The 13,302-nt window shown below is 39.6% G+C and overlaps 1 protein-coding gene across 1 annotated transcript in view; it reads right to left on the reverse strand.

Annotated features, from left to right (window-relative positions):
* The window catches only part of CDH8 (cadherin 8), a 409,933-nt gene that overhangs the window by 212,004 nt on the left and 184,627 nt on the right, over positions 1 to 13,302 (reverse strand). The window contains exon 4 of the mRNA XM_070770688.1: positions 3,727 to 3,846. Coding sequence (XP_070626789.1) covers positions 3,727 to 3,846 — 120 coding nt within the window. The remainder of the gene's footprint in view (positions 1 to 3,726; positions 3,847 to 13,302) is intronic.

Below are 13,302 nucleotides of genomic sequence, written 5' to 3' on the forward strand. Positions count from 1 at the left end.
GAGACCTAGCTTCTTCTCTTTCCAAGGGAACAGGAGAGACAGCCTCTGCAACCCAGAAGAGGGCAGTCCCTAGAACCTGACGGTACCCACCCTGATCTCAAACTTCCAGCCTCCAGGCCTCTGAGAAATAAATGTCTGTTTCTTATAAGTTGCCCAGTTTATCGTATTTTGTTACAGCAGTGGAACTAAGACAGTACTTCTTCTATCTTTCACAGTCTTTAAGCCCCAAGAAGTCACTTGTCCTCCTAACTCCAAGTCAGAGTCTCTTTCTCAGATGAGGCAAATGATGCAAATCTTCTCATCACCAGAAAGGGTATTTTCTTTCCTTTTGCTTAGAAAATAAAAATTCAAATGTTCTATGTTCTTTGTACCTTTTTCTAACATAAAATATTTTAAAATATTCTTAATGTACTTCTGCCTTATACCCTCCTCTACTATGTCCACATGCATTCACACCAGTCTCAATTTTTCTTTTAGAAAGATGACCAAAGGTCTCAGAGATAGACAAATTTAGATCCTTTAGAAACAACTAACCCTCTGCTTTCATTCGAACAAACTCAAGTATAATTAAGCAAACATTTACACAATAATGCTTACTTTTCATTTAACATGTTGATGTTTCAATATGTGATTTACTATTTGATAAGCTATTTGATAAACTATATCAACTTGCTAATTGATAAGCTATTAAACATCTGTTGCTGACTCTATTATTAAATTTAGCCTCTACTTCCTTCTGCTCTCTGCTTGAGTTAAAAACCTTAACTTCATTCAACCAGTATTTATTAAGTAACTTCTATGTACATGCTTCAAGTATCATTTCTCTCCACTGCATTCCCACAATAGTACCAGAATACACTTTCTAAAATATGAATCAGATAACTTTGTATCTGTCAAATTGGACATGATAAGGCTAAAATGAATATGGGTTGAGATAAACACTCATTATGCTGAGTGAAAATGTACATATTAAATGTTGCTGACAACATTTAATTAAGCAAATAGCAATATATGTCAAATGAGATTTAAAGTTGCCCAAATTCTCTGACTTAGTACTAGGCTTTTATTCTCTGTACTTCATGGTAAGTTATTCCTAAAGATATAAATTATTTAAATGGCATCATCATGCTTCCTTGTATTTATGTTGAAAAAAAAATCTGTCTGCCAAAATGGATTGTGAGATATTGTAGGCTGAATATAGCCTTTGTGAATTTGTCTCCTTATATCTAACTTGGTTCCTGGCACGTAGTGAATGCTGATTTGGACATTTGTTGGATAAATATCTATTGCTGGCCCAAAGGTAAAAACTTACAGTTATAAAATGAATAAGTCCTGGGGATATAATGTTCTGTGTGGTGCTGCTAGGGGTTAAGAACCTGCCTGCTGATGCAGGAGACTTAAGAGACTCAGGTTCAATCCCTGGGTCAGAAAGATCCCCTGGAGAAGGGCATAGAAACCCACTCCAGTATTCTTGTCTGGAGAATCCCATGGAAAGAGGAGGCTGAAGGGTGACAGTCCATAGGGTTGCACAGTCAGACACAACTGAAGTGAGTCAGCACAGCATGGCACATAGTGTCTATAATTACTAGCACTGTGTCATATATTTAGAAGTTGCCAAGATCCTAAAATTTCTCATCAAAAGAAAAAAAAATACAACTGTGTGGTGATGGATGATAACCAGACTTATTATGATAATCACTTCACAGTACATGCTGTGCTACACTCAATCAGGTCTGACTCTTTGAGACCCCATGGACTGTAGCCTGCCAGGCCCCCCTGTCCATGGAGATTCTCCAGGCAAGAATACTGCAGTGGGTTGCCATGCCCTCCTCCAGGGAATCTTCCCAACCCAGGGATCAAACTTAGGTCTCCCATTTTGCAGGTGGATTCTTTACCATCTAAGCCACCAGGGAAGCCCTCTTGGGCTTCAGTATTCTTATACTGAAGTGAGTAGCCTATCCTTTCTCCAGGGGAACTTCCCAACCCAGGAATAGAACCAGGGTCTCCTGCATTGCAGGTGAATTCTTTACCAGCTGAGCTACCATGGAATCCCTATTAAATCTTTATGCTATACATCTGAAACTAATATAACACTATGTGTCGATTGTTTCTCAATATCTTCTCAATATACTTTCTCAATAATTGTTTCTCAATATATTACACTGTAAATGGTGAACCAAAAGATTCAAGTAAACAAACAAATAGCCAAGAAGCGAAGAGGAGATTATTCAATTTCACTTAAGGAGTTAACACTTTTCTGTTTTGCGAACGCCACTATACCATACCTCTTGCCATTGAAAAGAGAAGTTTGAAGATGTCTGTCAGTGGCTTTGAAATTAAAGCCCTGGTTCTGAGTCCCAACCCTGGTCCCATCTCTCACTGTGACTCTGGCCGAGGAGTAGGACATCTCCAGATGTTTCTCTTTTCCCTTAAAATTCAGAGCTGACCACCTTCTCTACTCTTCCCCAGGGTCATCAAGGAGGACAAAGGAGATGACATCTATAGCAGACTTCTTCTTCGCTGAGGAAAACCGTATGTAATTATGCCCCTAATTAATGTATTTTACAAGAGTTATTTCCTGTTTCTGAATCTAAATTCAATTTTAAGCCATGACCTATTTATGTATAGATATACTTTTTCTCACTTTTAAATTCATGAGGATTTTTCTTTGAATTAAAAAAAAAAAGTGAGGAGAGGCTCTAAATTTTTAATTTAATTAATAATTGACTTAATGGTAAGACATGAAAATTCATCTCAATACTGCTGAAAACTCATGAATCAAAGTAACAAATGTATATGTGCCCACATATTGAATTTTTCTATTTGGAAGTCTGCAGACAAAATCACCAGATACAGGAAAAACCTATACCCAAAAGATGGTGCTATTTTAAGTAATTTTAAAATATGCTATAAAAATCATGATTATAAAAAGTCTGACACAGTGTCTTTGCTCTCTTGCTACACTGTTAAAATTAAACAATAAAAGATATATCTTCATTTATAAAAACTGTTATTTTATGAAGTTATCTGCCAAATCATTAAAAATAGATTTTCTAGTTTGTCTGCTTTATTTTTTTAAATAACTTATTTCCTGTTTGCTAAAATCTATATCATTGAACCCAAGATACTGGCTGCATTTAATATTGGCAAAAATGATAATATTTTCATGAGAGTCCTAGTACACAGATATCAGAATCCTGTTTAACAAATGAGGAATCTAGTAACAAATATAATAATATCCATGCATGAAATGATTACCACATGCCATGTACTGTGTGCTGAATATTTATTGGTTCATCTGATCTTCATAAGGCTATGAGGAAGGTTCCACTCCACTTCATAGATGTGCAAGTTAAAACTTAGAAATCTTTATAAATGTTACTTGCCAAGCATTTTGCAGCCAATAAGTAATTGTATTTATTCTTAAATCTGATATCTAAGTCGGCCTGAGGTATAAGCACACTTTTTTCCCAGGGATGAACAACGGTGCCAGGCCATCTGTTAAACAGGTGATATTCTACAAAGGATCTGCAATTCATTTTAATATGTATCAAAATGATTGTCAGGCTTGCCATGTATCTGGCACTGCACAGGAATAACACATTCAAATGTTACTGATAGGCAGTGAAGTTCCTTAACCAGAGCATTTCATAATCCACATTCCAAGAAAAGTGTATCCCTGAAGCAATGACACAGTAAATAGAATTCAAAATTTAGGCCACAAACCTGTTTCAGGCTCAATGGAAAAATAAGGTTGCCCTTCCAAGATGCTATAAACCAACTTCGCACTGTTTCCATAAACTGGGTCATCAGCATCAGTAGCTGTTACATTAGTGACAGACGTACCTAAAAAAAAAAGGAAAAGAAAAAGAGAAAATAAGAATTAACACATTATTCTTTGCCAAGAGCTGAATTTTGTCAAGGATATTATACAGAAATCCATGTGTGGTAATGAGGAAGAAAAGAAATCTTTTTAAAAATATGGAGATAAACTATCATAACTTCAACAATATACAAGCCTTTTAAAAGACAGAGTACTGCTAAGTTGAAGTACTATATAAAGACAGCTCTTTTAGAATCTGTATTATTTAAGATTCCTTTGTAGTTTTCATTTGAAAGATACCTATCAGATTCGTGGGCTTAGAGAATATGAAAAGGATACATATCAAAGAAATATGAAATGTAAGGTTAATAAGATGATGGATATAAAATGTAACATTTAAGTTCTCCAAAAAGCACAACTGAATGTACTTGGAAAAACTGGCTGCTGGAAAAGCTGCACAGAATATGAAAGGAATATTTTATCCCATCTTATTTATTTCCTCAAAATATAAAATTACATTGGACTACTAATTAATCATAATATTTTGATAACTGGGCCTATGGATAACAGAATCAAAATTTTATTTTTTTCCCCAGATTAACTTTCCATTTTTATTCACTCATTCATTTAGCCATTGAATACATTCAGCTTGCCTGATACAAAGTCAAAATTTACACTCGAGAAGCTTACATTTGGTGGTAGGAGAGGAGAGACAAATTCAGCTGAATGCACTGACACTGAGTTTGGACCCCTCACTTAATCCAGCACAAACCGGATATGGTCAGGGACAGCTTTCTGAGAGGCACTGCATTTGAGTGGAATTATGAAAGGTGAAAAATGCTTACTCCTTGGAAGGAAAGTTATGACCAACCTAGATAGCATATTGAAAAGCAGAGACATTACTTTGCCAAAAAAGGTCCATCTAGTCAAGGCTATGGTTTTTCCCGTGGTCATGTATGGATGTGAGATTTGGACTGTGAAGAAGGCTGAGCGCTGAAGAATTGATGCTTTTGAACTGTGGTGTTGGAGAAGACTCTTGAGAGTCCCTTGAACTGCAAGGAGATCCAACCAGTCCATTCTGAAGGAGATCAGCCCTGGGATTTCTTTGGAAGGAATGATGCTAAAGCTGAAACTCCAGTACTTTGGCCACCTCATGCGAAGAGTTGACTCATTGGAAAAGACCCTGATGCTGGGAGGGATTGGGGGCAGGAGGAGAAGGGGACAACAGAGGATGAGATGGCTGGATGGCATCACCGACTCGATGGAGTTTGAGTGAGTTTGAGTGAACTCCGGGAGTTGGTGATGGACAGGGAGGCCTGGCGTGCTGCGATTCATGGGGTCGCAAAGAGTCGGACACGACTGAGCAACTGAACTGAACTGAACTGAACTGATGAAAGGTGGGTAGAGTTTAACCAGGAAAAGAACAGCAGGGAAGGAATTTTAAGAAAAGTAAAAACAAAGTAGTCTGCGAGACTGTTAAATTCTTGGAATTACTGAAAGTGGGGAGAAACTGGAGAAGTCTGGTGTGCTAACAAGAAGCATGTTTTATGAGGGCAGGGTCCATGTCTTCCTCACTAAGTGTCGGACGTGTAATGATTATTGAACATACATTTGCTAACTGAATGGATGGACAAATGAATAAATCATCTATGATTTCATAACGAATGGTAGGTATTACAAATGAGCTTCCTAGAAATAGATTCTAAGATGAAGATTTCTTGAATTTTTACTGAGGAGTCCCTTTGATCAGTATATTAATACATATACACAGAATCTAGAAAAATGATACTGATGAACCTATTTGCAGGGCAGGAATAGAGACCCTGACACAGAGAACAGGCTTGTGGACATAGATGTAGAAGGAGAGGGTGGGACGAATTGAGAGGATAGCATTGACACATATATACACTCTAATGTGTAAAGCTGGAGAAGGAAATGGCAACCCACTCCACTATTCTTGCCATGAATCTCACGGATAGAGAGGCCTCGTGGGCTACAGTCCAGGGAGTCGCAAAGAGTCTGACACAGCTTAGCGACTACCAACAAATGTGTAAAGTAGATAGCTAGTGGGAAGCTGCTGTATAACACAGGGAGCTCAACCTGGTGCTCTGTGATAACCTAGAGAGGTGGGGTGGGGTGGGGTGGGCGGGAGGTTCTAGAGGGAGGGGACGTAAGAATACTCATGGGCTTCCCAGGTGGCTCAATGGTAAAGAAAACTGCTTGTCAATCCAGGAGCCACGGGTTTGATCCTTGGGTTGGAGAGATCCCCTGGAGGAGGGCATGGCAGCCCAATCCAGTATTCTTGCCTTGAGAATCCCATAGACAGAGGAGCCTGATCATGGGGTCTCAAAGAGTCAGACACAACTGAGCAACTGAGCGTGCATGCATGGCTGATTCATATTGTTCATGGCAGAAACCAACATAACACTGTAAAGCAATTATCCTCTGATTAAAAAAAAAAAAAGTATCTGTAGGAAAGCGAAAAGGACAAGACTGGGAAGAAGGAGCACTTGGGCAGTGATGCAGTTACAACAAAGACCTCAGTGGACTTCTCTTTAGAGTTGGGATGGTCAATGAGGAAATCCATCCAAGACTTTATACTCCAGCACTGACCAGTTATTGGCTGTGGGAACCTGCCTCAGAATGGAGGCTTGGCCCTGGTCCAGGCGGCTGTCTTCAGCTGAGGGATAATCAGCCCTGAACTGTCGACAGTCAACACGCCCTGCAGCTGAGGGAAGAGTGTTTTAAACCTGAAGGGAGCTGTGGGTGGATCTGAGCAGCATTTTTTTTTTTTTTTTTTTTTTGCTGAAACAAGGTAGAGCTTCTGCAAGATCTTGCCAATCAAAATCTTTTTTGAAGTGTGTTGAATTATGGTCACTACATAGGAAAATGTAATGTTTGTTGAGCAGTTGATCATCCTGTAAAACTGGAATTTTTACTCGGCATGATGATTCAGAGGTTCTACAAAAATCTACAGCTAGAGATAAAAAATGCTTTGAATGTGTTGTGTAATACATTTCACCAGACACTGGGAACAGTATCAAAAAAATAAATAAATAAAGACTCACTTTCACAAGTAGCTCATCAACTAGCTGGTGAAATGAGCACATGCAAGCAAAATATTTGCAGTTATTTGAATATTGTGTGGGATGGAGAAGAATTGGAGGAAAGACATTCCAGGTGAGAGGAGGATAGTCAGATAGACATGACTAGGTTTCTGTTAGAAAGAGAGATGTCTGGAAAAGGTAGTCATTAAAACTAAAGTTGGAGATGCAAACAGAACAAAATATAAGGGCACATAAATGTCAAGATGGGAAAAGTTGGCTTCAACCTGTAGAAAAGAGAGGAGATCCATCATTTGCAATCAACCCTATGTAGGAGGCTCCTCCGTTAGTACTTCCAGACTCAACTGGAGGCAGAGATATAGAATGTTAGGAGATGAGACAAGTTATGAGGTTTACAGGTATAGTCCAATTAAGAGATGATAAAACATTGACACTGGGTAATGACAATAAATACAAGTCTCAGTGCTGATTTTCTTGTTTTGGTCCTTGCACTAATTTTACCTAAAATGTTCAGCTGAAGGTAAGCTGATGATGCTTTTGAACTGTGGTGCTGGAGAAGACTCTTGAGAGTCCCTTGGACTGCAAGAAGATCAAATCAGTCAGTCCTAAAGCAACTCAACCTTGAATATTCACTGAAAGGACTGGTGCTGAAGTGGAAGATACACTATTTGGCCACCTGATGCAAACACCCAACTCATTGGAAAAGACCCTGATGCTGGGAAAGATTGAGGGTAGGAGGAGAAAAGGGCAACGGAGGATGAGATGGTTGGATGGCATCACTGACTCAATGGACATGAGTTTGAGCAAACTCCAAGAGATGGTGAAGGACAGGGAAGCCTGGTATGCTTCAATTCACGGGGTTGAAAAGAATCAGACATGAGTTAGCAACTGAACAACAACAAAGCTAAGTAAGGGGTATACATGAACTATTTTTGAAGCTTTTCTCTAAGATTAAAATTAATTCAGGAGAGTTTTTTTTTTTTTTTTTTTAATGAATCACAAGAAAAAGATGCAAGATTTACTAAAAGAACTGAGTTCAGAGACTAATCTGAAAGGGTGAACTCTTTCTTCCCTGCAGAAGGCCATGAGATAACTTTTGTTTTTGTTTTGCTGGGTTGTGTTTTTACTTAGATTTTGTTTCTAGGAGAAATTATTTCCCCCATTATGAAATCATAACACATTAACAGAAAAATAAAGTCAAGCTCTGTACTCTGTGTTGGGCTGTTAGTGAGTGTGTGCATTTCATACTAGTTTCTGTTTAGGCTGGAAAAAGAGAAGAGATAAAATGAAAAAAAATCTGTTATCAACAGAGTTACCTTCTAGTGGGGGTACTCTAAAATTAAGAAATGCCTTCATAAAGAGAATAAATAAATCTAGATAGTGTCTGAACAATGACAAACTCTGTGTATATTTGTGGGGTGAGTGTATTTGGGCAGAGTAGCATGGAGTTCAGGCTCCCCCGGTGGCTCAGCAGTAAAGAATCTGCCTGCAATGCAGCAGACCCAGGTTTGATCCCTGGGTCGATAAAATCCCTTGAAGGAGGGCATATCAACCCACTCCAGTACTCCTGCCTGGAGAATCCCATGGACAGAGGAGCCTGACTGGCTACAGTCCACGGGGTTGCAAAGAGTCAGACACGACTGAATGGCTAGGCAGCAGCAGCGTGGGGTTAAGTTTCACAGATGGAATATTTATATGTGAAATGTTCTGATGTAAGTACCTTTTCTCTTCGGACCAATCATTTAACGTGTCTTCGCTCCAGATTTCAAGTCTACAACAAATGTTAAAATTACTGCGAGGCTCCAATGAAATAATATAGACAGGGGCTAGAACAGAAATTACCATATGCTAAGTCTGTGAGTACCAACTCTGCTTATGTGTTAGTATCCAGCTTTGAAAAATATTTGGATCCCTAGGGTTGCTTTCAAATCTGTGGGATGACAATATAGGGATGAAGGTGAAGCAGTTTTTAAAGTCGTCTCAGCAATTCTAATGTAAAGCCATACTTCAGATAAACTCTAATGGAAACCAGGCTTTTTGAAATTTAACTTCACTCTTCTCCATCAGATCAGATCAGATCAGATCAGTCGCTCAGTCGTGTCCGACTCTTTGCGACCCCATGAATCACAGCACGCCAGGCCTCCCTGTCCATCACCAACTCCCGGAGTTCACTCAGACTCACGTCCATTGAGTCGGTGATGCCATCCAGCCATCTCATCCTCTGTCGGCCCCTTCTCCTTCTGCCCCCAGTCCCTCCCAGCATCAGGGTCTTTTCCAATGAGTCAACTCTTTGCATGAGGTGGCCAAAGTACTGGAGTTTCAGCTTTAGCATCATTCCTTCCAAAGAAATCCCAGGGCTGATCTCCTTCAGAATGGACTGGTTGGATCTTCTTGTAGTCCAAGGGACTCTCAAGAGTCTTCTCTAACACTACAGTTCAAAAGCATCAATTCTTTGGCGCTCAGCCTTCTTCACAGTCAGAAACATTAATTTTCTATCCTGATTACTGTGAAGAACTTTTGCTCAGATTTGTTTATAAAATGAAGTAACTTTTAAATCACTCTGCTGAATGAACAGTCATGGAGATTGCTCAGTTGCTCAGTCATTTCTGACTCTTTGCAACCCCATGGACTCCAGCCTGCCAGGTTCCTGAGTTCCATCATTTACCTGCTCTGCTCTGTGATTCATTGCTTTCATATACAAAAGCAATAATCTGGGGACTTCCCTGGCAGTCCAGTGGCTAAGACTTCTCCTTGCAATGCAGGGGACGAGAATTTGATCTCTGGTCTGGGAACTAAGATTCCACATAACTTGGAGCAACTAAGCCCATGTGCCCCAACTACTAAGCCCAGGACCCACGACCGAAAACTCCATGTGATGCAACCAAAGATCCTACATGATGCAATGAAGATGCTATGCGCCACAACTAAGACCCAATACAGCCTAATTAATTAATCAATTAAAAAAAAAAAACAATTTTTTTATTCTTCAAACCTCAAAGTTTTGTGCAAAAAACAAATGAGATAATAGTAAGGGAGTAGTGGCTGGAAAGACAACTTTAGAGTCAAACTGTCTTGAACCAGAACACTTGTTTTATATTCCATGCTCAACTTGTATTAGTTGTGTGTCCTTGCCCAAGTAACAAAACTTTCCTAAGCTTGAGTTCTTTAATCTGCAAAAAAAAGGAAGTTAATAGAAATTGTTATATCCTAGGCTTATTGAGATAATTAAATATAATAATGTATGTAAAGAGTATGTGTTCATGCATGCTAAGTTGCTTCAGTCATGTCCAACTCTTTGTGATCATATGGACTGTAGCCCGCCAGGCTCCTCTGTCCATGGGGTTCTCCAGGTAAGAATACTGGAGCGGGTTGCCATGCCCTCCTCCAGGGAATCTTCCCCACCCAGGGAGTGAACCTGCATCTCTATGTCTCCTGCATTGGCAGATGGGTTCTTGACCACTAGCGTCACTTGGGAAGCTCACGTAAAGAGGATAAAAGAGTTAAATACATAATATTTCTGAGAGCTTATTGTCACTATAATTATAGGCACATTATGTGTTTGAATATGAGATATTGAATAATAAACTAGCCTTTTCCCATTTTAAGTGGTGGTGGATATTGTAATTGTAACTAGGTGTAGTTTTGCTTAGTCATTTTAATACTAGCTTTCTTTCACCGGAGAGGGTGTGGAGAAAAGGGATCCTTCCTACACTGTTGATGGGAATGTAAGTTGGTGCAGCTACTGTGGAAGATAGTATGGATATCCCTCAGAAAACTAAAAACAGAAGTATCATATGATCTATCAATCCCACTCCTGGCACATATCCAAACAGAAGTATAATTCAAAAAGATAATTGCACCCCTATGTTCATAGCAACACTATTTCCAACAGCCAAGACATGGTGACAACCTAAATTTCCAACAACAAATGAATGGATAAAGAAGATGCGGTACATATATACAGTGGAATACTACTCAGCCCTAAAAATCGATAATGCCATCTGCTGCAACATGAATGCAACAGAGATTATCACACTAAGTAAAATAAGTGTGAAAGTGTGAAAGACAAATACCATGATATCATTTATATGTGGAATCTAAAATATGACAGAAATGAACCTACCTATGAAACAGAAAAAAAAACATATAGACTGGTGGTTGCCAAAGGGGTGGGGGTGGAAGAGGGATGAACCGGGAGCTTGGGATTAGCAGATGCGAACTGGTATATATAGAACAGGTAGACAACAAGGTCCTGCTGTATAGCACAGGGAAATATATTCAATATCCTGTGAAAAAATCATAATGGAAAAGAAAAAAAAGTAGCTTATTTTCTTAAATTTGGAAGAGGAAACACAAAAAGACATTCTCAAATGCAACAAGTTAAAAAACACACAATCTCAGGTTCACCCATCCAATCAATTTCATATCAGTTTCCTCTGTGGCATAAAATTGCTCAAAAATACAATGTGTTTTGATGTAGCAGGCACAAGGCCAGGCACTGGGCACATCCTTAGTACAAGTGTCTTAGAGTTACTTGAGTGAATCGCTCCCATATTTGAATGTCACATCTCCCAGTCCATACAAATCCCACACGCTTGCCGAGAAGAACCACTGGGCTAAGGACTGTAACAAAGCTAAGACAAGCTTTAATCCACATCCTCCCTCAAGATCTTTCTGCCTGATGTCTGGCTTCTTGGGAAATCTGCATCCTTTAGCTTCAGACACCTGGAAATGAAAAGGCAGCACTCCTTTCCGTCAAGGATGATATTTCTCCTAATAGTGATTCAAGACTGTTGACGCACCTGTACGCTGGAATAGATGTGCATGGAGGTTTTGTGGATGCATTTGTCAAGTGATTACCCAGAGGGGGGGAAATGGATGCTTTGAGGTTAATCTTGCAGCAGAAAAGATTTCTAGTCAAGCTGCGGTGTAGGCTCCTCCACGGAAATGCATGCAGAATGCAGACCATGGAGGCAAATTGAAAAGTGTAAACCTTGCAGGATAATGTTTCTTCAAAGCGGCAAGTGTTGGTGTGTGATAAATAGGACCCTGAGTGATACCCAGGAAATACAACAACAGGATTCTCTGTTTGTGTTTTCATTTGGAACTGTTTCTGTCCCTTGGTTGACGGTACAAGAGCCTCATTTAGCTAGTGACTATAAATTTGACACCGTGCCATTTCTCCAAGAAAGCCCCTATTATAATCCAACTTGATTCAGATCCTAATTATAATAATATAGCTGTTGTATTTCCAGCTGTTTTTCAACAAACATGATCCCTGTCATCACAATTCATCCTGCCAGTGTCAAGTCAAGTGTGAACGGCATCAATCCCAAGGTGAAGTCCGCTTTTAATAAATCCATATTTTTTCTGCATTTAGCTTCTTGGTTAAAGTGCAATTGGCTTGGATTTCAATTAACACGGTGCTCCCAGAATCCTTTGCCTCTGGCCATACCTGAAAGTTCCCTCCCATTAGCAACAAAACCCACACATCTCCCGCCTATAATGACAGCACACACTACAAAGAAAATTAACCATTAAAAATTTTACACTGTCAGGGTAGAGGTTCCAGCTTGCTGACAAACTAAGATGAAAGGCCTTCGGGAAAATAAGATGTTGAGGTTTTGGGTAGTGAGGCTCTGTTAGCGAGGCTCTACTTTTTTATGAGCAAGTCAGCACACCAATTCTGCACATTATTCAGAAAGAAAAATGCTGGTGCTGACACCCTGAGCGGAAAAACAAAGGTTTGGTGCAGCGTGAAAATGTGCACACTGGAAAAGCTAAAACCCTTATGATGAGAAGAACACAGACCCCATTTGCAAAGACTTATTTGCAATACATTTTCAGAGAATAAGCATTTCAATAGCAGGTGAAAAATAAAATAGCTGAACCTTCCACACTAGCTGAAACTCAGAAAGGTGTGCATAACTGGCCCTCCCAGGAACATCTCCCAAATCTGACTTGCCCTTTCAGCTATCCTGGGCCAAGTTCAGTATGGACAACCCCCAGACAGGGTAACTGGCATTACCATCTGAAAATACATTCTTTAAACAGTCACACATTCCAAAGCTCATAGGCCTAACAGGTAACAGCAACCTATGCAATGCCTTCATTATTTTAATAAAATTGAACTCTCAACCCATTCCCCCTCACCTTCCTTATTAATTCCCCCAAGCAGTAGGCAACACAAGAGGTAATGGGGCACAGGTGTTAATGACAACCCTTTTGGGTTGCTGTTGCACCACAGAGCAATAATTTCATGATACCCATGTAACTTGTTGATGTTTAAATTATTGCTTACTAGAAGCTGAAGCATCTGGCCCTAGAGGTTTTAAATGTGTCATGCGAAATCCTTTTTATTTTTTTTAGTCTTATCAAACCTGGGATTCCTGTGCATGCACTTTTAGAGGTGTT

Source organism: Bos indicus, chromosome 18 (assembly GCF_029378745.1).
Source record: "Bos indicus isolate NIAB-ARS_2022 breed Sahiwal x Tharparkar chromosome 18, NIAB-ARS_B.indTharparkar_mat_pri_1.0, whole genome shotgun sequence".
NCBI classification, from domain to species: domain Eukaryota; kingdom Metazoa; phylum Chordata; class Mammalia; order Artiodactyla; family Bovidae; genus Bos; species Bos indicus.